The 23,785-nt window shown below is 44.1% G+C and overlaps 1 protein-coding gene across 16 annotated transcripts in view; it reads right to left on the minus strand.

Moving 5' to 3' along the window:
* Nucleotides 1–23,785, minus strand: part of FAXC (failed axon connections homolog, metaxin like GST domain containing) — a 120,795-nt gene that overhangs the window by 70,676 nt on the left and 26,334 nt on the right. For all 16 annotated transcript variants that reach the window (XR_012324761.1, XR_012324762.1, XR_012324763.1 and 13 more), the window contains 2 exons: nt 22,349–22,545; nt 12,986–13,209 (listed from right to left, as the gene is read on the minus strand). Coding sequence is in view for 7 of the 16 variants with exons in the window: in XM_033867578.2 (XP_033723469.1) it covers nt 12,986–13,209; nt 22,349–22,545 (421 nt within the window). In the remaining 9 variants the exon portion in view is untranslated. The remainder of the gene's footprint in view (nt 1–12,985; nt 13,210–22,348; nt 22,546–23,785) is intronic.

The raw sequence follows: 23,785 nt of genomic DNA on the forward strand, positions 1-23,785 counted from the left end.
TGGGAGAAAGTTCCAGAAAGGCTTCCTTGAGGAAACAACTTTTTTTTTTTTTTTTTTGCAGTACGCGGGCCTCTAACTGCTGTGGCCTCTCCCGTTGCGGAGCACAGCCTCAGTGGCCATGGCTCACGGGCCCAGCCGCTCCGCGGCACGTGGGATCCTCCCAGACCGGGGCACGAACCCACGTCCCCTGCATCAGCAGGTGGACTCTCAACCACTGCGCCACCAGGGAAGCCCCGGAAACAACTTTTAAGCCGAGACATTATGCTTTGTTTAAACAGGCTAGGTTTTTATTAGCACCTCTGGAAGCCCATCAGGCTGGTGACATACTGAGATCGAAGTCAACTAAAATCCTTAAATCTTTTTTCATATGCCTCTCCCCACCCTGTGCAATTCAATTTGGGGACCTAAGTACAGAATTTGACATTTATCCCTATTAGGTTTCTTCTTAAGGTTGACAGCTTTGAGTCCCGATTTTTCTGTCCAATTTTTAGCTATCCTTCCACGTGGAGTCATTCAAAAACCATTAAGCTTGTCTTTGAAGTTGTCAACAGGTCTTTGAGAAAAGTCAAGAGTAGTGTCCCTGGAGATTCAGGTGATATCAGTCCATTAATGCGTACTGTGGAGGTTACAGATACTCAACCAAGCATGCACCCACCACCAATTAATCCAGGGGCTTTCAAACTTTTTTCTTTGGTAGGAGAAGTTCTCTATCAAACAAAATGAAAGAGAGTCCCAATACATAAACAGATAACAGAGGAGCTGCTCTAGGTGAAGAAAGGGTAGAAAGATCCAGCCATCAAGGGCTCGCTCTCCCCACCCCCCAACCAGACCTCTCAAGAAACCTTGGTGACACCATATGCATCCACGAAGCCCCCTGTAAAAACCAGCCATCTTGCACAAGCATATCATGAGAGAGAGAGAGTCTCCAGTGATTTGAAGAAATCAAGGGATCGTCTATCCAGTTAGTAGGACCAGCAAGTCACGAAAACACAGTACAGTTGATCCTTGAACAACACTGAGTTTTAACTGCTGCAGGTCCACTTATACACGGATTTTTTTCAATAAATACACTATATACATACGTGACCCGAGGTTGGTTGAATTCAATGACGTGGAACCCGCAGATACAAAGGGCCAACTATGGGACTTGAGCATCTGAGCATTTTGGTATCAGCGGCAGGTCCTGGAACCAATTCCCAGTGGATACCGAGGGATGACTACAGTCCTTTTTGGTATGATTTATTCACAATGAACCAATAATAGTCCTTCAAGAAAACCAGCCATCTATTCAATAATTCATTCTAGTGTTTTATTTAATTATGAGAATCTACTTTCTCCATCCCCTTTCGGAAACAGGGATGATTTCCTATCTCCATCTTCTGACATCTTTCCTGGCCTCCTCATTTCTGAAAGATTACAATCAGAGTTCCAAGATCACATGGGAAATTCTTCACATACAAGGATATTGTTTGAGCCTAGAAACGTGAGCTCTGCTATATTATAAGCTTCCTAAAAGTAAACACCATTTTTATTCGTCTTTGTTTCCCAAGAGTCTAGCATAGCACCCGGTGCATAACTGATACAAAAATAATGTTCAAATAGTTTGCTTGTTAGTCTTTAGTTGTTAAAAAATACTGAAATGCTCTTTGGACCTTCTCACCTAGTTTAGATTTCAATTCAACATTCTATATAGAAGCAAATTATGAGTTGAGTGTTAAGACTTTATCCTTGCTGTCACTTAACTTCGTATCCTTAAAAAAACTTTTAAATGTCCTGAGCTCTCTTACAAACCACAAACCTCAGTCTCCTGACATTACAGCTTTCTGCTCAGCTCTATAGAGCACCCTTGGCAGTAATAATAATTTCTTTGGGTATGCCTGTGACCAAAGAGAACTGATGAAATGCATCACTCTTTCTAGAGAAAAATGCAAATTACTCACAAACGATCCATAAGTGGGCACCTAAGGATATACCAATTTTTATGTGCTCTGCCATGGTTAAACCTTGAGCTGCCCTAAAAGAAGGGAAAGTTGACAATATAAGGGGGGCAGAGGAGGGTGGGGAAAGAGAGAGTTGTGAGTGCCTAGTAACTTAAGTTTCCTGTTACCATCTCAAACAAAAACCGAGCACTCTGGACAAAAAAAAAAAAAAAAAAAAAAAAAATCCATACTATTAATAACCATAAGATTTCAATGTTTCAGTATTATAATCTTCTTTATAGATAAAAATCTTTGTAATATTTTTCTTAGGAAAAACCCCAACAGGCTTAATTATTTAGTAAATAGTCGTACCTCGGGGTATCGGTTCCAGGACTCCCGCAGATATCAAAATCCGCGGACGCTCAAGTCCATTACTCGACGCTCCATATCCGCAGGTTCCGCATCCACAGATTCAGCCAATCTCGGATCCTAAACATAGTACAGGAGCCACGTTTGGTTGAATTGCAGATGCGGAACCCAGGTGGATAAAGACAGCCGGCTGTATTGATAAATATGTACAATTTTATGACTTTCGAAACTGTGAGACTCAACTTCAGAAAGTATTAGTTTTTTGTTTTTTGTTTTTTTTTGCGGTACGCGGGCCTCTCACTGTTGTGGCCTCTCCCATTGCGGAGCACAGGCTCCGGACGCGCAGGCTCAGCGGCCATGGCTCACGGGCCTAGCCGCTCTGCGGCATGTGGGATCTTCCCGGACCGGGGCACGAACCCGTGTCCCCTGCATCGGCAGGCGGACTCTCAACCACTGTGCCACCAGGGAAGCCCGAAGTATTCGTTTTTATTCCTACCAACAGAGGTTAGTGCCTCTTCCACACCCCTGCAGCTACTTCACACTATTAAAAAAAAAAACAAAAAACTTTGCCAGTTTGATTGACAGAGTGGTGCCTGGTTTTTTAACTTGCACTGCTTTGATTACTAAAGAAATTGAACACTTTTCATGTGTTTATTATTTGTATTATTTTTGCAAATTACCTTTTTATGTCTTTTGCCCAATTTTCCCTTTCAGGCACTCACTTTTCTTACTGACTTGCAGAAGTTCTTCACAAGTTCAGTAATATTGCTTTGTCACATGTCACAAACATTTTCCAACTTACCATTTCAATTTTAACTTTATTTATGGTGATGTTTGCTTTCTTTTTCTCACGTAATCCACCAATCCAACCTTTCTTTTTATAGTTTCTCCCTTTGGTGACATTATTAGAAAAATATTCCCAAGTTAACATTATATAAATGTTTCCCGTATTTTATCCTGGCATCTTTACAGTTTTATTTTTTACACTGAAGTGCTTAATCCATTTGGAATTTATTCAGGTATATGACAAAGTCTGGATTGTACTTATGTTGTTCCAGATGGTTAGCCAGCTGTCCCAACACCATTTCACTGAATTAATTTATCTTTTCTCCACCGATTCAAAAGGCTGCCATTTTCATATACTTCGTCTCCACTCATGCACCTGTCTCCCAGGACCTCAAACTCGGCATATCCACAACTGAAATTTGTGATCGCCCCCTTCTCTCCAGTGATCCCCAGCTCTGGGAATGGCTACTTTGCTTATTACTCAATTTTCGTGTTGAGAACTTGGTTATTCCTCACCCCTGCCCTCTCCATCACCACCTCCCACCCCCACACACACATTTAAAATCACTAAATTTTATGCCCAACTCTATGGCCATGGTCGTAGTCCAAACGCCACCTTACCTTTCCTGGACTGCACCAGCATCCTCACTGGGCCCCGAACCCAACCTCGGCCCCTCCAGCGGGTTACACATAAATAAGGTCCCGCCTCTTCCCTACTTTCAACCTCCTATGGCTTTCACTGCTCTTCGAACAAAGCCTGCGTTCTTTACGTGACGTGGAAGGCCTGTATGATCTAGCCCCTGCCTACCTCCACCTCATGCCACACCTCTGCTCTCACACAGTTTCCAGATACACTGGCCATCTTTTCATTCCTTGAGGGCTCCCAGCTGCTCTTCCACTCAGAGCCTTCACGGGCGAAGTTCCTTCCACGTTCCATGCTCATCTCCTCCCTGCCGCATCCAATTCCTCTTCCCCACACACATGCCTGCCTAACCCCCGTTTAACTTCAGAGCCCAGCTTAAATGTCATCCCCTCAAAGTAGTCTTGACCATATCAGTTTCCCCTGCCAAAAATGCCCTCATTGCACCTGGTACTTCTCCAGGGTGGCACTTCTCACGAGTGTTGCTATTATAAATATTACAAGATCTCCCTCAGGTGGCAGTTCTAGTAGCCAGGGCTGTCCCTGGCTCACAGCCCCTCTCAAAGAGCTGAAGGCATGTGTGCCCGTACAGTCAGACTCATACAGTCCTAAGTCAAAGGCATTACCTTTCAGTCTGCATTCTAATTATTACAAGTATACTCTCCCTCCTAAGGTCTCTGGCCATGGCTGAAAAGAACATTCTTTGATAGGAAATTGCAGTTTCCACCTAGAGAGCCCAGCACTATTTCTGGGCGCAAACAATGAACGCTCTTAAAAGCATTCACAAATTTCAATTTTTCACTCAGAAAGTACTCTCAGATCCACAGATCCTGGACTGCCACATTGGCTGCCTGCTGAACGTGTCCTGACGCTCATTCATGCTTTCCTTCATTCATCCAGCAGTTATTTATTGCCCACCAACAGTGCCCGGCTGAGCCTCATAACTGAAACTGTACCTTTATTATGCTCCCCCATATGATTGTCTCCCAGATCAACTCTAGCTGCCAGTTATTCATTTGCTTTTCCCATGACGTAAGTGCTATGTCACCATGCAGGGTCTACAAAAGTCCAGTCAAAAGCAAACAAACGTTAGAGTTCAGTCCTCTGTGCTGCTTCGTCACAATCAGGTAAATGGACAGCTTCTTTAAGACCCCTTTGTAATAGTCTGAACTATCAATACCACCGACACCCCCATCCTGCGGCCTGTTTCCCCAGCCTGAGCCCGAGGGTGAGTTAGAGACAAGAGAAGAAATTCAGATCCAGCCTCAACCCACCCCCAATGCCCACACACAAGGAGCTGCCACCTCAACTTTCCTTAATAACCCTTAGTTCCGGTCCACCTGACAAAAGCTGCTTTCCAAAAGCATCATACTGCGATCTTACGTTGTGACTAGGAGAAGCTTGAGAACCACAAGACATGGAGCATAAAACTGCAGAAAAATGACTTCCCTGGTGGCACAGTGGTTAAGAATCCCTGCCAATGCAGGGGACACGGGTTCAAGCCCTGGTCCCAGAAGATCCTACATACCGTGGAGTAACTAATAAGCCCGTGTGCCGCAACTACTGAGCCTGCACTCTAGAGCCCGCAAGCCACAACTACTGAGCCCGCATGCCACAACTACTGAAGCCTGCGTGCCTAGAGCCCGTGCTCCACAACAAGAGAAGCCACTGCAATGAGAAGCCCATGCACTGCAATGAAGAGTAGCCCCCGCTCGCTGCAACTAGAGAAAGCCCGCGTGCAGCAACGAAGACCCAACACAGCCAAAAGTAAATAGATAAATAATATTTTTTTTTTAATGCAGAAGAAGTTTGGCAACAAACTAAGCCACACTCCCCAAAGATAGCAGCTCCCGTGCTGCAGCTACAAGACCCCTAATCTATTTCTTATCGAGCCCGGCTTCCTGCGCTGGAGTCCCAGCTCTCTGAGACCAGCTCTCTTATAATAAAGTCCATATGTGACAAACCCACTGCTAACATCATACTCAACAGTGAAAAAGCTGAAAGCATTTCCCCTAAGATCAGGAACAAGGCAAGGATAACCACTCTTACCACTTTTATTCAACAAAGCATTGGAAGTCCTAGCCACAGCAATCAGAGAAGAAAAAGAAAAGAAATCCAAATTGGAAAGGAAGAAGTAAAACTGTCACTGTCTGCAGATGACATGATATTATACATGGAAAATCCTAAAGATGCCACCAGAAAACTACTAGAGTTCACCAGTGAATTCGGTAAAGTTGCAGGATACAAAGTTAATATACCGCATCACCACTTCTGCTCCATAGCAAGGTTTTTCAATCTGGAGGGATGGAACCCCAAAGGCATTTCTGATTAAAAATGGGCTAGAGATTTTCTATTACTAATCACAAAGCCAGTTTTAATCTTCTATATATTATTTAACTAAAGAACTAAGTGATCAGTTGAATATCTATGCATTTAAAAAATGAAATTATTTACAACCTGAAAAATAAACAAATAAATAAATTTTAAATGATTTTATTTTTCAGTTCAATAGCAAAATACAATCATTCTGAAAAATTATACCACATTGTAACTATACAGGCTGAAAAGGGTGACATGAAGCACATGTGGCAAGTGACTCACTTTGCTGCCTTTGAAAGGAAGCACTACATTGCATCCCTTTCCTCTTTAATAAATAGCCAAGATCACACATTGGTGTTTATTAAAATAACCAATAAATTTGGCTCTTTTTTTTTTTTTTTTTCAGTACACGGCCTCTCACCGCTGTGGCCTCTCCCTCCACGGAGCACAGGCTCCAGACGCGCAGGTCCAGCGGCCATGGCTCACGGGCCCAGCCGCTACGCGGCACGCGGGATCCTCCCGGACCAGGGCACGAAACCACGCCCCCTGCATCAGCAGGCGGACTCTCAACCACTGCGCCCCCAGGGAAGCCCAGATTTGGCTCTTTGACATGTGCCAACCCAATGGCAACAAAGACTCTGAAAAATAAAGACGCCCCAAGCCATTTTCATGACTCAACAAAAGGCTTCAGACCAGGAGGGGAAAGTGCATTTCACTTTATATTAATCAAGTATAGTTGGCTGGAAATCAGCTTGTTTTTCTCACTTTCATTTACAAATTCCACCTTATTACTTGACTCTTTCAATAACAGCTCCTAAAAAAGAGACCTTTTCTCCTCAAGTACTTGTACACTTCAGCCTGGAGTTTTAACACATCTCTGTTGGGAGCCAGCCTCCTCAGGATGGGGGTGACTTCAACTCACAAAGCCCAGGAAGTAGACATCAATGATGAGACTCCATAGTTTGTGCTGCTCTCAGCCTCCAAGATCAGCATCATAAAACAGCCTGTACCTTGGAGATGACATTTTAACTTGCCAGTTAAAGTTCTGGCAACTTCAGACAATGCTCTAAAGGAGTCATCCTGACATAACATAACACACACTCCACTTTAAGTCTCAGCTCCCAAGGAACTGCAGGGCAGCTGCTGGGCCAGGAAATAGCAGGGGACTAGAGTCCGACAGTCTGGATTTGATTCCTGCCTCCACTTTCTACGACTGGCGCAGCTGTGGACAAGTCACTCAGCCTTCCTGTGCCTCGGTTTCCTCATCAGCCAAAGGGGTGCTGTTCCTTTATACCACATTCCATCCTCTATTCTTACTTTAATCTCACCTCTAATGGCCACAGCTGGGGATCTCTATGCTAATGAGGGATACAGCTACATATTTCTTATGTTCATTCTGTCTTATTTTCCTTCCACTTCATGTGCATACCTGTAGACTCAGGATTAATAATAGGACAGAAATATGAGCGAGGCAGAGCGCAAAACAGAGTTTTACTGATGAATCTTAGTCAGCTTTTATGGCATCAAATGTGATACCAGTCACACAGAATTGCATGGTATAGAATACTTAATAATAGAGGAAAATATGTGCAATATATTAAACAGAGAAAAGACAGGTTGGAAGATTATATATGTGTGTGTACACACATATATAATACAGGTAATCATATATAAGATTCAAAATTATGCATAAAAATATTGGAAAGATACACACCAAAATGGTAACTGTGGTTAGCAGTACATTATAAGATTAAGGACTTAATCTTCCTTCTCTATGCTTTTCTGAACCTTACCAAATTTCTTTTTTTTAAATACTTTTCTGATATTTTTATTTTTTAAAACTTTTTTGTTAAAAATTTATTATTTATTTTTGGCTGCGTTGGGTCTTCGTTGCTACGCGCGGGCTTTCTCTAGTTGCCGTGAACATGGGCTCCTCTTCATTGCGGTGTGCGGGCTTCTCACTGCGGTGGCTTCTCTTGTGGAGCACAGGCTCTAGGCATGCGGGCTTCAGTAGTTGTATCACGTGGGCTTCAGTAGTTGTGGCTCGTGGGCTCTAGAGTGCAGGCTCAGTAGTTGTGGCACACGGACTTCGTTGCTCTGCGGCATGTGGGATCTTCCTGGACCAGGGCTTGAACCTGTGTCCCCTGCACTGGCAGGCAGATTCTTAACCACTGCACCACCAGGGAAGTCCCTCAAATTTCTATAATTAACTAATAAATTTAAAAATCAGAAAAAAGGTTTTCTTCACAAACATTTTTTTCCCCAGAAAACAATGTTCCTAGTGAACTTGTATTACATACAAAATCTGTAAAAGTGATAATGGTCATAGCTAATACTTATTTGGCATTTATTATGTGCCAGACACCGTAGTAGGTATATTGCATAAATTAGCACCTTTAGTCCTCACACTCTCTAGCTTCCGACCCCCATTTTACAGGTGAGAAAAACAAGTTATTCACGTGAAGTTGCACAGCTGGCAAGTGGTGGAGCCCAAGGTCTGAGCCCAGGGATCTGACTCCAGAACTCCCTCCTGTGCGGCCACAAGGCTGCCTGCCTCCACCCACACTGCTTCCCAAAACCTAACATTTGTTTTTAATTTTTCCATCTTTCATTCTCTTCAGACTCTTACCCTTTGGGGCGGAGGATGGAAATAGACAATGTGTGTCCTTCTTGCCTGAGGTGACAATCAAGCACCTACTACGTGGAGGGTATCTCTGCTTTAAACAGAGGGGTCGGGCTTCCCTGGTGGCGCAGTGGTTAAGACTCTGCCTGCCAATGCAGGGGACACGGGTTCAAGCCCTGGTCCAGGAAGATCCCACATGCTGCGGAGCAACTAAGCCCATGGGCCACAACTACTGAGCCTGTGCTCTAGAGCCCGTGAGCTACAACTACTGAGCGCACATGCTACAACTACTGAAGCCCATGCACCTAGAGCCCGTGCTCCGAATCAAGAGAAGCCACCGCAATGAGAAGCCTGCACACCGCAAGGAAGAGTAGCCCACACGCAGCAACAAAGACCCAACTCAGCCATAAATAAATAAATAAATAAATTTATTAAAAAAAAAAAAAGAGGGGTCAGGGGACCACACAGAACTAAACAGGGACTGGCACTGACCACTAGGCAACCCCCTTATCAGCTCTCACAGCACCTTGAACCTCTCCTTCCTGAATTTCCTCTCCTCCTTGTACTTTAACTTGCTTGCTGTTTAATTGCTTCCAACATGCCACGCACCGTTCTGAGCACTTTACATGTATTACTTTTCTTCTCGTGGTGATTGTCCCCATTTCAAACATAAGGAAACTGAGGCCTAGAGAAGTTAAGAAATGTGCCCCGGGTCTCAGAGCTAGTTAGTGAGGAAGCTGGGGTTTGCCTCTGGCTCTCGGGTCATCACTCTCGAATGAGTCAATCAATCAATCAATCAAGGTACACCCTCCATTTTCTAAAAATCCTTCTCTCTCTTATTAGGATTGTTTATTTTTATTTCTCTAGATACTAAATATTTCTGACAAATTCTATTTCTAATATTTGAAATTTTTATTGCCATTGTAAATGGATTTTTTAAATTATATTTTCTAATTGCTTATTTGGCGTACTCAAGAAAACTATAGATGTCTGCATGCTTGTAACCTTTGCAGACTTACTGGACACTCCCATTAGCTGTTATAACTTTAGTTGATTCTCCATTATTTTAGCTACTTAATCTCTTAATTTCAGTAAATAATAATTCTGACTCCTCCTTTCCGACATGAAGATATCATTTTTTCATGTTGTCCAACTATGTTGTCAGGCTCTCCCACCTCCGTGTTTCCTGTATGATAAAGTATACATCTCTGAGCATGATAATTATTACCCTTTATAATATGGCCCCAACTACCTTTTGATCTTCATTTCAATCATGATCCCAAAATGCCCCTCACCCAGGACTCCTTTTCTCGTGATTTGCCTGGGAGACCCTTCCTTATTTTCTGCATGGGGACAACTGTTTACTTTCTTGAGCCAACACAGTTGCTGCCACCTCTCCTAGAGCCCTGCACGGTCCTCCTGCCTCTTTGCCCCTGGGAGCACAGACCTCTATCACGGGCCCTACCGCAGCCCGACTCGTGCACTTGTGCGTGGTAACCACTTCTTCAATGGAGGGTCAGATCGTAAAAACTGTAGATACTATCCAGGCCACATTTGATCTCTGTTGGATTTTTTCCTTACATTGTAATAATGTAAAAATGATTCTTAGCTCACAGGCCATTTAAAAAAACAAAACAACAATAGGTCACCAGCTATGGGCTGTAATTTGCCTGCTCCTGGCTTATAGGTTCATCCCTCCCACTCGACTATAGGCACTTGAGAGTGGGAACAAGCTCTAACTCATCTTTGTAATCAATCTCCCAGCTCCTGGAACATAAAAGGTGTCAAATCACTGAAGTCAGTTGAACTGAAACAGCAATAACTAATTTATCCTAATGAGTCAAATACATCCCTGGACAATTTCCCCAAATCTTGAAATAATTCAATACAAAGTCATTTTGCATTTTGAGTCTCTTAGGCAGCTGGACATTAAAAGTAAGCTATACAGGGCTTCCCTGGTGGCGCAGTGGTTGAGAGTCCGCCTGCCGATTCAGGGGACACGGGTTCGTGCCCCGGTCCGGGAAGATCCCACATGCCGCGGAGCGGCTTGGCCCGTGAGCCATGGCCGCTGAGCCTGCGCGTCCGGAGCCTGTGCTCCACAACGGGAGAGGCCACAGCAATGAGAGGCCCGCGTACCGCAAAAAAAAAAAAAAAAAAAAAAAGTAAGCTATAACCCTGCGTGAAGGGAGAAATAGCTGCTTTCTGCCTCATTTAGTAAGAAAAACTATGATGTTCAGCCCCAGAGCCTCTCCCTCCCCAAATGCAGAAAAAGTGCTTCTCCTGTGATAGAGTTCAAAGCTAGACTGCTCCCTGGGCCCCCGTACAGAATATAACTCTAGTAAAATCCAGCTTTGCAAGTAACCCACTCAGTTTCTCATCCTAGAAAATCACCTGGACTTGGGATGCTGTTGTGAATACTTGTCACTGACAGCCTAGCTATCAGTGATTCACTTGTCTCCCATCTCACCATCACTGGGGTGGAAGCATTCTTCTGAGTCCTTAAATACCAGAGGGACACTGGCGTTATCGTTATTATTGCTATCGCCCTGGCCCCAGGTTCTCCCAACCAAAAATGCTCTATAGAAGGGAGACGATCACCCCACTCTAGTTAAGGAACGAACGCTGTTGTTAGAGATGAGCTGTCATCACTTCAGGGTCTCCACTCCTGGCTTTCTGGGGCTCCCAACAGCGTGAGTTGGGAAGGAAGCCAGGAGCAGATAGAGCCGCTGCTAGGAGGAAATGGCCCTCTGTGTACCTGCTCTGTGTGAGGTCGAGAGTCTGATACTAAGTTTCCAAAGGAACGAGGCAAACTCGAGGCAAATTCCATTCATACCTACATCAGGCAGGCCCACTTGGGCCCAGGGAGGCAAAGCACCAGGAGGTCCAGACAGCATCAACCTCCAAGCCAGGCAGGGCTCCTGAGTGTCTATTTTGAGCAGGAGCCCAGCGGTGTCAAACCCCCCACATGACAAGGCTGGCCAAGAGCTGGATGCCCTGTTGGGCTCTCCCCCTGCAGGCCATGTTCAGGGGAGGACTCCAGGTCCAGTAAGTGGAGCGAAGAGCATGAAGAAGCCCATGAGAGTGGGCCACCCTGCACAGGGGTCGTTACACCCAGCACAGCCCCCCGTTCCTCGGCACCAGGTAGGTTTCAACAAAACAAATCCCAAACCCCACTTCCTGGAGGAGGTGAAGTACCCAGTGTGCTCCAGAATGGATAATGAGGGTACTGAGAGGGGGTCAGTGAAAACCCACTGTCCCCAGACAAAACCAGCAGCCCCGAAAGACTAGGTCCTATGACCTTGGCTCCGTATATGTTAGTTGTTCCCAGGAGAGGCCGTCATTCCACACACTGAAGCTCCTGAATTCGAATGATCTGCTTGTGACCTGTCAGAGCTGAGACGCAAACTCTGTCCAGTACAAAGTCACATCAGCCCAGCCACCTCCAGCCGACCAGGTGAGCAAGGGAGTGTCAGCGGCTAAGCACCCTCACCCACCCACGAACAGAGGCCGCTCTGTGCTTCTCTCTGAGAGGCCTCCCAACACAGCTAAACCCACTGGGTGCAGTAAATACAAAATCAGAAGAGTTAAAACATGCTAATAAGAGGAGGACTCGGATTACAAAGGGAAATGAAAGAGGTGAGAAAATGTCAAATGTTGCACGTGTACTCGGGCTGGGTCAGCATCTCTCTTAGCTTGATGTTGACAGTACCCAGTCGCATCTTCTGAGCAGATGTGTTTATAAACAGCCTTTTACCCTGACCTGTTTATAAACAGAAGAGCTTCCTTGCTCAAAATCCCCCTTGGCTCACGACACATTCAGAAATGCCAGCATCACTTACAGCTAGTTAGTAAGGCTACACCATGTTCCACGTTCTCTTTACACGAGGCCACGCCACACTAGAAACAGTCATGCTCTAGTGATTAAAAAGAGAGACAAGTGGGCTTCCCTGGTGGCGCAGTGGTTGAGAGTCCGCCTGCCGATGCAGGGGACACGGGTTCGTGCCCCGGTCCGGGAGGATCCCACATGCCGCAGAGCGGCTGGGCCCGTGAGCCATGGCCGCTGAGCCTGCGCGTCCGGAGCCTCTGCTCCTCAATGGGAGAGGCCACAACAGTGAGAGGACCGCGTACCACAAAAAAAAAAAAAAAAAAAAGAGAGAGACATGTGCTCCTGAAAATTAGGGGACTTGATTAAATGGTGTGACTGCAACCTACATGTGGAAGCAAAGAAACGAACAAAAATAAAACTTTAAGTCAGTAAACTAACAGTGCTTTACTAATCATGCAAAAAGTAAGGATAGAAAATATAGAATAGAAGACATGGTACGTTACCCAGAAGCCCTGCTAAAGACCGCATGTCCTTCTCCATCAGCATGTAAATCTCTTCCTCTGAGAAGCGGCCAATGCCGTGGCCGTGCATCTCGCGTTTCACGATTCCTTTCGTTATGTGGCACACGACCCACCTCAGCAGGTTACTGAAGGGACCGCCACCACTAAGAGAGAGCATCTTCCGGGTCTCATTGAGATTGTCCACCCACTGGCAATAAGCTAAGGTCCTGCAATTGCGTGGAAACAAGTTACTACTGTGCGTTAGATATATAGCAGGTCCACAGAGTCAAGTTCCAGTGAGGGGTTGGGAATTTAGCACACTCTGGAGGACTGAATCATTGCAGCTTTTCCAAAGAGCAGTCTGCACGGCAGATATTACAACAGACTCTAGTCCATGCCTGGACTTAGGGCCTGAGGGAGAAACAGTGACAAACGCAGATAGCTTGCCATGCTACCATCCCACCAAACTGCAGCTGCCCACAGACCCCCCAGCCCCCAAGGCCATGCTTCTGCTTTCTCTCAGCCAGCCCCACAGAAAACAAGTAGACACCCACTTTAAAAGGCTTTTAGACAAGACAGTGAGTACCTACGTGGCGGGGTGGGGGGCATTGGGAAGGAGGCAGCAAGGACTGGGGTGCTGGCTTCATTCTTTCTTGATCAAAGTAATGGTTACAAAGGTCTGTGCTCTGTGGGGTTTTTTTTTTTAATTTTTACAGTGATTTACAATGTTGTGTTAGTTTCAGGTGTACAGCAAAGTGATTCAGTTTTATACATATATATATATATATACTTATATACATGTATTCTTTTTTTACATTCTCTTCCATTATAGGTTATTACAAGATATTGAATTTAGTTCCCTGTGCTATACAGTGGGTCCTTGTTGGTTATCTATTTTATATATAGTAGTGTGTGTATTTTAATCCCAAACTCCTAATTTATCCCTCCTCCCCTTTGATAATCATAAATTTGTCTTCTATGTCTGTGAGTCTATTTCTGTTTCGTAAATAAGTTCATTTGTATCATTTTTTTTAGATTTCACATATAAGCGATATCATATGATACTTGTCTTTCTCTGTCTGGTGTAGTTCACTTGGTGTGATAATCTCTAGGTCCATCCATGTTACTGCAAATGGCATTATTCTTTTTTATGCTCTGTGTTAATTAATTAAGCTGCACATTTTTATCTTATACACTTTGTGTATGCATTTTATATTTCCTGATATGAAAGGATTTTTTAAAGAGAAATCTTTTTGCCTTTTTGACAGGATCAGGGAATAGGTATAGCTGTCTATGTTTACTATAACCATATAAATTATAAATAGTACATAAATGATTCATTCTCCAGAAAGGCAGCTCTCTGCTTCGGTTTGCTCTCCAGGACCCTCGAGTGCGCATGAACACCAAAGGAACTTGGTTGGATCAGTCTTCCCATCTGGGTGGTGCTCATGGCAAACACCCACCCGTCCAGGGGCTCCTGCGTAGTATGTGTGTACAGCTAAGCAGCTATTCACTGCTCACGTGCTATGCTGGTTGCAATACCCAGGCCTTTGCTGAGTTTGTTCTCTGAACCTGGGCAATCGTAGGAATGTTTTTATGGTTCATAGTGTTGGTAGATAGAAATTAAAAGGTTTTCCTACTGAAGGCTAAGAAAAACGTAGCTGTAGGCGTACAGGCAGAAGATGTTTTAGCTTTTCCTCACAGTGAGCAATAAAAGCTGTACTGGAGTCATCCCTACTCCCACTGTTGGTTGATACAGCAGTAATGGTCACTTGGAAAACATCAGAGGAATGAAAATATTTTTTACAGAGAGAACGCAAGGGTTGATAGCCAACTGTAGCTACTTTCCACCTCAAGAAAAAGAAACAAAAGCGGAAAATAAGGCCCTGAAATGTTGATCATTTTATATAGTTCTATTCTTTTCAGTGCTCTTTCCTGAGTATGAAAATAAGAAAAAAAAAAAAAGATTTCTCTCATCTTTTGAAGCCTTCCTGATTTTTACTGAAAAGTCCCACAACCAATTCCAACATACTCTGTACTACTACCACAACTCTTCTTTATTAGCTTTTTAAAAGATGCTTACAAATCTTGTTAGAAATATTTGTGTACCTCTTTTTCTAAGGATCTCAAAATAAAGTATTGAGGAGGAAAGAAATTTTGACTGAAAAGAGGAAAAAGTACATTGCAATGGTGATTAATATGTAGATTAATTAATATGTAGAAAAAGTATATTGCAATGGTGATTAATTAATATGTTAATTAATGTGTAATTAATATTAATATGTATCTTATATATTAATATTAATTAATATTAATGTGTGTATTAATATTAATTAATATTAGTATGTATATTTTATATGTTGATATTAATTAATATTAATGTATATATTTTATGTGTGTATATTAATATGTATATTTTATATGTTAATATTAATGTGTATATTTTATATATTAATTAATATATAAAAGATTTCATTTATTCTAATAGATTCTTTATACACATGCAAACAAAACACTTTTCTATTTCCTCTTCTTTTTATACCTGCAGTCATGAGGGTGTCAATTTTCAAATTTCTTCGGAATAATCAGCACTTTGATTCTAACTGTACTAGATCTAAATTCACAATAAAAGGCCTCTACCATCCTTGATTATTTTGGAAGTCAGTGATCTGAGAATAAAACTAAATTATCCTAAGTTAAGTATGACCAGGTAATGATAGCATCCAGGAAGCATCTAAAGCATAAAAATGAGGAATATGGTGGCTCTAAACGGACAGGTTGATGTGAAAAAGATTACATTCTTTGTAGACAAATTGCACGGGCTTTATCACAAGCACAACTGATCTTGAAGAATGAGCAGAAGTTCACCAGCATGAAGCAGAGGCAGAGGCATGTGCACGAAGAGCCCTGGCTGCTCTATGAACTGCAAGAACTTCAGGACGGGCGGGCGGGGTCCGGGATGCCTGAGGGAGCTTGTAAGAGTTGAAGCTAGAAGGGTGGGCAAGAATTGGGTCAGGAGGGGTCTGATGCAAAGGGTGCTAAGATTTATTCAGAAAGCAAAATTTAACCACCAAAAGGTTTTAAGCAGACGAGAAACATAATCAGATGTGTGGCAAGGTGAAGAAAGGACCGGAAGTGGAGAAACCACAGAGGAAGTCACCTCCCAGGCTGATGGTTGGAGTGGATGGTAACCAGTACCAGCATACACGAGGTGGGACAGATTTAGGTGACCAAAGATGAATTAACCTGTTGCATCTGAAGGTTCCATGGAACCTCCAAGGGAGGATGTCCCGAAGGTTGCGAATTCACAAGATAGGTTTAGACTCAAGAGAAAGAATTTATGGGCAGGGGCATGGCGGTGGCAGTTTCAAGGCTGTAAGAGGAGCTGAGGTCGCCTAAGAAAGTTTCTAGGGTAAGGAGTGGTTTGGGAGAAACCTAGTTCAAGGGTAAGTGAGAAGACCAGAAGGCCAGGCTGGAAGGGCCAGCTTGGAGAGAAGTAGGGACACCGCTCTCTGTGAGATGGAGATGTGAGGGGCTGCAGAGAGGTTCCAGGTTCCCGCCTGATGAACTTGGTCTCCTCTGAGAGCAGGAAATGAGGGTGCAGGCAGAAGACGAGGACGGAGCACTGAGAAGAGAGTCTGAGAAGACCAACAGGTTAGAGGAGCAGGCGGGAAGGGAGGAGGCAGCTGCTGTCCGGGCCACACAGCTAAGCAGGGACGAGAAACGCCTCCCGGCCCCGATGCAATGGTGTAAGGTTCTCCACCTGCGTTAGCAGGCCAGATGCAGGGCAGAGAAGAAACACTGGGTTGATTCAGAATTTTGCAGCTAAAAGTAACCTCAGAAACTGTCTGGCCTTCTTCCTTTCTCTTTCCCACCCTGCTCTCTATTTCTTTCCTCTCTTTTACTCCCTGTGCCCCAAATTACAGACCAGTATCAGGGAAGAGAAGCAAATGAGGGCCAGGCAGGCTCTTCCAGGGTCAAGTCCCATAAAGTGTGTATAAACGACAATGTCAGGTCAACTTCTACAGGTCAAAGACATCACTCATGCATGCTTCCATATCATAACAACCACTAATCCATGTCCTCCCACACCCAAGCTTCCTGAAAACTCTCCACGTGGTGGGTCTTCCATCCCCACCACTCCACCGAAACCACTCTCGTCCAAGTCAACAATCCCTTCTTACTGCAAAGTTCAAATACATTTTCTTTCCATCTTTATCTTTCTTGAACTCTCTGCAGCAGCCAACACTATCATCCTCTTAGAATTCTCCCTTAGCTTACATCTCTACTGCTTCTCCTCTCACCTCTTCCATGTTGCCAAGATTTTTCTCTTTATTCCTTCCACCTTCTTACACGTCACTCATAGGGTGAGGACTGCCCATGAGACCTCTGCCCTGAGGTCCACGGATCCGTGTGAAGGAGCCTCGGGAGCTCAAACCAACATTTCCAAAGTTGGATTCACCCTCTTGCTTTCCTCCAGTTCTGCTACTCTTCACCCAAACCAGAAAGAACCCCAGGAGTTCCTGTTCACCGCTCCCCACGCCTCACTCCTGAGAGCCAGTCACCCTGTGGCTTTGCCCTTTTCTCCAACTCAGTTAACACTGCAATGCAGGCTGCACCACTGCTCAACCCTGAGGGCAGTGGCCTCCTTGCAGGTCTCCTGACAGCCCCTCAAGGCCCTCCAGAAATCCATTTCCCCCGAGGCAGCCACAAAAAACCTCCTAAAACACAAATCGAATGGTACCTTGTTGCCTCTCAGAGTCATCCATTAACTCCCCATAGCTGCTTAGCTTGGCACGCCAGCCTCCCACCCCTCCCACAGCCGGACCCCAACACTTGCATCACCTCCCGTGCACCCACCACACAGAATTACACATGCCCCCCAGACACCCCTTTCTTGGGGTGTCTCATCTTCCCCTCGCACCTGGCCCCTTCGCCTGCCACCCTGATCGGCCCTAGATTCTGCTGTGGCACCATCTCCTCAGGAAGCTTTCCCCTCATCGCTCCGGCAGGTGCTGGTTGCCTGGCCTCGGTTCTTCAAACGCTCCCCCGGCGCTGGCCACTATGCAAGCTGGGTGCCCGCCTCCCCTGTGAGCCACCTGAGGACAGGGACGGCATCTCGTCACCTTGCTTCCCCGCCCCCATCCAGCACAGTGCCAGCTACGGGTAGTCATCCATTCACTAAGTTTGCTGAAAGAATGAATTATCGATTGAATGAAAAGCCTTCACTTCTGAGCCAGCCTCTGCTAAGTAGTGCTTCTAAGGGCCGATAATATTTACACAGAGAAATGGAAAGAGAGATGTCTATGGAGAATGAAGAAGGGGCTGCCACCATTCTCTTCTGGGATCTGCCTCTTCACTCTCCACTGGGAAGAGGCCCACTGCACAAGGAATCATGAATTATTAACTGGAGAGGACGGGGAAGGCCAATTTGGGAACTAGACCAGGTGGAGCAATTAAAATAATTTCTCATTCTGAGAGCCTCTCTCAGGAAGTTGATACTCATTTTCGTTATCGCAACTGATGTATCTGGTCTCTCCTACAAAATGAAGTCAGAGAGGTTTTTTCTTTCTTCAATATTGATTATCTTAGAACAGAAGAGTAAACCCTGCTCAAACCTTTTTAAAGCAGATTAGGAAGGCAGGAAAGAAAAGCAGACCTCTGATGTTTTAATGACAATATCCCTCATTATAACCTAACATGAGGCCTGGCCCATAGCAGAAGTGACTATTAGTACACATGTGAGAAACTGCAAACCATGGCAAACTACTGTTTGACAAATGAGTCTTAGCATATAGCCTTCCCAACCACGAGAACGCCTTTTTCTGGGTCATGCTACATCCTTGCCATCTTTCACTTGTACTCTAAATGCTCAAGGGTGCGAGAGCATGTGATATGCTTCTGTAATTTCACCACGTTTCACAGGCATTAGATTAGCCTCTCCAAACAGGGGTCCTCACTACATCTAAAAGTAAGGGTGGAGGGGGACAAAAAAAGAAAGGAGAAGGGACCACATCAATTGAGCTGTAATCAGGGAGAGAGTGTCTCCTGGCTTTTAGAGAAGGAGATCTTGGGTAAGTCATTTTATTAAAGCATCCCAACTCTCCCATTCACCAAAAGCCAAAATCAAAATTTAAAGATTATGGCCAACCTAAAAATGAATTTGAATCCTCTATTCTAACCCCTATATTTTTATGGGTAAAACTGTTATGGCTATAGATAGTTTGACAACGGTGCCCTGCACACGTCCCTATGGGGTTGTAAGGCGCTCAAGACACTCAGTAGTGTCCACAAGGGGGCAGTATGTCACACAGAAGCAGCTATAGCTTCTGTTACCAAAACTCAATTTCGTTCCAGTAATCAGACTTCGCTTTTACACCGGCTTCCCTGCATTAGATCTAACTTGAGCATCCAGTGGAACAAAGGGAATGAAAACCCATCTCCCTCATCTTCAATAATAGCTGTATAATGCAAGTGTATGGATTTCAAGTTCAGGAAAAACCACTTTATAGCTGAGTGTGCTTATTTGAACAGACCTAACTCAGAGCTTCAGAATTATGTGATGTTATATAATGACAGCCTTCCAATGTCTTTGCTTTTCAGAAAATCATATGTGAAGTGGAGTATTTTTAAAGTTTCAGACCAAAATAAACATATCTGAAAACTCCAGATAATTGAATCAACTGAGTCAAACAACTGATTCCACTTCTTCCACTTCTGTAAGTACAAACACAACCTTAGAGCACACTGATGGTCAGAATTTAACAAGCTCTCATGGAAAGCTCATACTTGTAATATTTTCTTACATATTGTGGTCAGTTCCCTATGCTGGCCCCCGGTTTCCACAGGTACACATTTTCTTACCATGGGTTGCACAGGCAGTGTGGGGCTGGGAGGCGGGCGTGGGGGGGGTGGGGGGGGGGGGTGTCTTTTCTCCCCTGGGATTTAGAGCTCTCTGGAAAGCCTGTTCGGGATCTCCCTAAAGCAGGAAGTTGGCTAAAGGTTTGGAAAGTTTATGAAACAGAGAAAGTTTGTTTTTCCTTCCACTACTAGAGACTAAAAGAAATTGGAGGAATTCGGATTTTTTTTTTTGAAAGTTCACTGGATATTTATATCTCAGTCAAGACCTGACCTCCCACCTTCACTACCTGTTCCTCAAATTAACCCTTGAGACACAAATGAGAAACAGTAGCTAACCCAAAAAAAGTATTTTTTTAATTAAAAGAAGAAGAATCTACAAATGACCTAAGCAACTTCCCAAGCACTTGGGGGTTTGTAGTCTGTAAAATTAAGATTCTTCCCCACCAGGGTACCACCTCCCACCTCTCTCTCCCACCCCTCCCCACCACACCCCATCTCGTTAGCAGGGACCCTCTCATTAGGAAGAGAACGGAAGGGAAGAGCAGGAGATGAACCTCTACCAGAGAGTAAACATATATAAAATGTCACTAATACCCAGAGCAAGAAGCAGTGATGGGTGGTACTTGGGAATCTAGCTGGATCAAAATCTTTCTAACTTGAATATAAATTTTATGAACCACTACAGAAAACAAAGAGTGTAAAAAAATACCAACTTAAATGTAAGGCTTCCGGCTTTTCAGGCAGCTGACAAAGTGCTAGCTCTCCACATTAATGGGCCCATCCACTAAACGATATAGCACTTTGACGGGGGCCTCAGCAAGGGAAGACACCGAGGGTTTTTGGGTGCCTGTGCTGGTTCTTCATTCCCCTGATCGCTGCAAAGCGGGGACTGGAACCTGGCAAGCAGGTGAGACGACTCTGTCCCTCAAAGGTTTTTCCCTGAGACTAAGCATGTCACCTGCACTCATGCATTTTGGTCCACACTGCAACCCCTGCACTCTTTGAGAGGGGAGGGCCAGCAGTTCTCCACAGGTACTATAAGGAACAGACCCGAGTTCATTCTGGGCACACGGAGTCTGTGATCACTCCCAGGCTGATCTGCACCCCTGACTCCACTCTGTCTGGTTCCCTCCTTCCTCCCACCCTCTGCAGTGAGAAGGGGAAGAAAGTGGTGCTTCAGGTCAGCCCTGGAATAAAGTGAGCAAGAACTGAAAGTGGAAAAAGAAAACGAAAAACAGACGGTCACAGAATCCAAGAGACAAGTTTTCCATTTAGAAAGAGAGCTGAATGGAGGAAATAGGAATGTGATGGCAAAAAACCTTCTACAATCAACCCCACAGCGAGTGAATCCCTTGGTGGAAGAGGTAAAAGCTACTCGGTGAGCAATAACCCAGGAGTAACAATTAATGCCAAAAAAAGTGGGATCAGCAATTCTTTATTAAATCTTTGGAACAAGATAAAGTGCAGAAATCAGGAAGAAAACGTCTCTTATCTATTGGAGTGTACAGAAAGATGCTAAAACTCCAGAAGACGGATGAAAGAAAAAGAAGAAACCCACATATCAATGAGCTTGTAAAGCAAGAAGAACCAAGTCTGCTTAACTCAGGTGATGTCACAGCCAGCACGCCAGGTGCAGCACAGGGGTACCTACCTCATCCACACAGTGTGTGTTAGGCTTCGTACTCAGGGAATACGGGCTAGGAGTCAGCCAATCAAGGCAAGGTACAGGATAGGAGTCAGCCAATCAAGGCAAGGTACAGGATAGGAGTCAGCCAATCAGAGCAAAGTACAGGCTAGCAGTCAGCCAATCAGGGCAAAGTTGCTCAGAAAATAGTAGTATGCTTTACTTTTGGATCATAGAGAAGCTCTTGTCATCCAAGGAAAACTGAGGATACTCTGCCAAAGCTTGCTTAATTCATGTCACCTGAGACTTCTGTCCTGCCTTAGTCTTCTGTTCCTTCTGAGTATCTGATGTACTATCACTTTAATTCAGCAGTTTGTACTGGTAAAAAGCCCAGTCTACTGAAATATCTCCCTCACCTCAGTGACTTAGATCAGGGGTCAGCCAACTATACAGCCCATGGGCTAAGAAGTTTTCATATTTGTAAATGGTTGAGGAAAAAAAAATCAAAAGAATAGTATTTCGTATTAAATGAAATTCAAATTTCAGTGCTTTTGTTGTATTATTGAAACACAGTCATACTTATTCATGTGTGTACAATCTGCGGCTGCTTTTGCACTAAAACTGCAGAGTTAAGTAGTTGCCACCGACACATATGGCTCGAAAAGCCTAAAATATGCACTAGCTGGGCCTCCACAGAAAATGTCAACCCTGCTCTAGATACCTAGAAACTTAACAGTCGTAACTTTGACCCCTAAGTCAGTCAGAATGTAGAACACTTTGGAAAAGGCGGGGGGTAGTGTCTGAAAAGTGAAACAACTTAGCTTACTCCAAACGATAGGGACAGGCCCTGGACACCCACCCAGGCGCCCGTGGGGACTCACCAATAGAAATGCTCCTCCACCATCTTAGTCACTGCCCTGGAGATGGCTCTTTCATGAGGACCAAGGTTTTTGTTTAAATTCACTCCAAGTTTCTCTTCCAGAAAGTCAATTATGAATTCTGTCCCAGAAACTTTTTCATGATTATATTCAATCCAAGGCATTTTCCCTTGAGCAGAGAGCTTTCCACCAAAATAGTTCTAAGCAAAGTAAATTTTAAAAAGAGAAAAGCAATGTTTTATTTAAACTTCACTGTATGATTAACAGAAACAAATATTCCAACGGCATATTTGATGGTGACTGCACTATTCAAGTGAATGAACTCAGCATATAAACTCTTAAGGGAATAAGTAGTTACTCTTAAAAAAAAAGATTTGTCTCACATGAAAATATTATTTTACTCCCATAGATTTTATCATGGGTTCTGGCTTACTGTTTAAAAAAAAAAAAAAAAAAAAAGAGCAGGGAGGAAGGGAAGTGTTGAAATGATCCCGATCCTGGTAAGAGTCAGTCTAGTTACAATATATGAACAACCCAAAAATGCAAAAAGTAAACATAAACCATGAGGAGGCTTGTACTGACCAGGCTACTGACCAAAAACCTCACTTGAAACCCAGTAGCTTACACTTGAAAATGCTTAATACCACTACACTGCACACAAGTGGTCCCAGAAATTATAAGTTAGCTGTACCAAAGTGTGTCCAACAGACTTAACTCCAGTGTCTGTGAAAATGCAGATTCCTGGGCCCCTGCCCGGATCACTGGGTCAGAATCCAGGGAAAAGTGCCCAGAAATCTGTGTTTTTGACAAGCTCCCTTTGATTCACACCCACACTAGAAGCTTACAGTGTCTCAGAGGGGATTCTGATCCCAGAATGGGGTTGGGTGGCGAGGTGGAGGTGGAGTCACACACTTCATAGACACTGAGAATGACAGAGTAACATCTTCTCACTATATTAAAAGATCTTAACCACACTGATGGAGGGGATTCTGTGGTAATGATTGCATTTACTCAACCCTTTTTCTCAGTAAATTTGGATTGTGTAGAACCCAAAGTTGATTTTTAAATCTGAATCCATTTTTGGGTGGTCTACACAGACTAAATTAATCAGATTATTACAAACTCTTCCTCATACTTCATACAAGTCGATAGTTCAGACACTGTGGGCTAATAGCAAGTGTTGGTTCCTGTGGAGGAATCTGAACTCTCAAATATTGCTGGTGGGAAAGTAAAACAGCACAACCACTTTGAAACCATGTGACAGTTTCTTAAAAAGTGAAGTACACACCTGCCACTCAATCCAGCCATTTCACTCCTAGGTATTTACCCAAGAGAAAAGAAAGCATATGTTCATGCAAAGACTTGTACACAAATGTTCATAGAAGCTTTATTTTCAATTGTCAAAACCAGGAAAAAAAAATCAAACGCTCATCAAGAGGT

This window comes from Tursiops truncatus, chromosome 12 (genome assembly GCF_011762595.2).
Source record: "Tursiops truncatus isolate mTurTru1 chromosome 12, mTurTru1.mat.Y, whole genome shotgun sequence".
NCBI classification, from domain to species: domain Eukaryota; kingdom Metazoa; phylum Chordata; class Mammalia; order Artiodactyla; family Delphinidae; genus Tursiops; species Tursiops truncatus.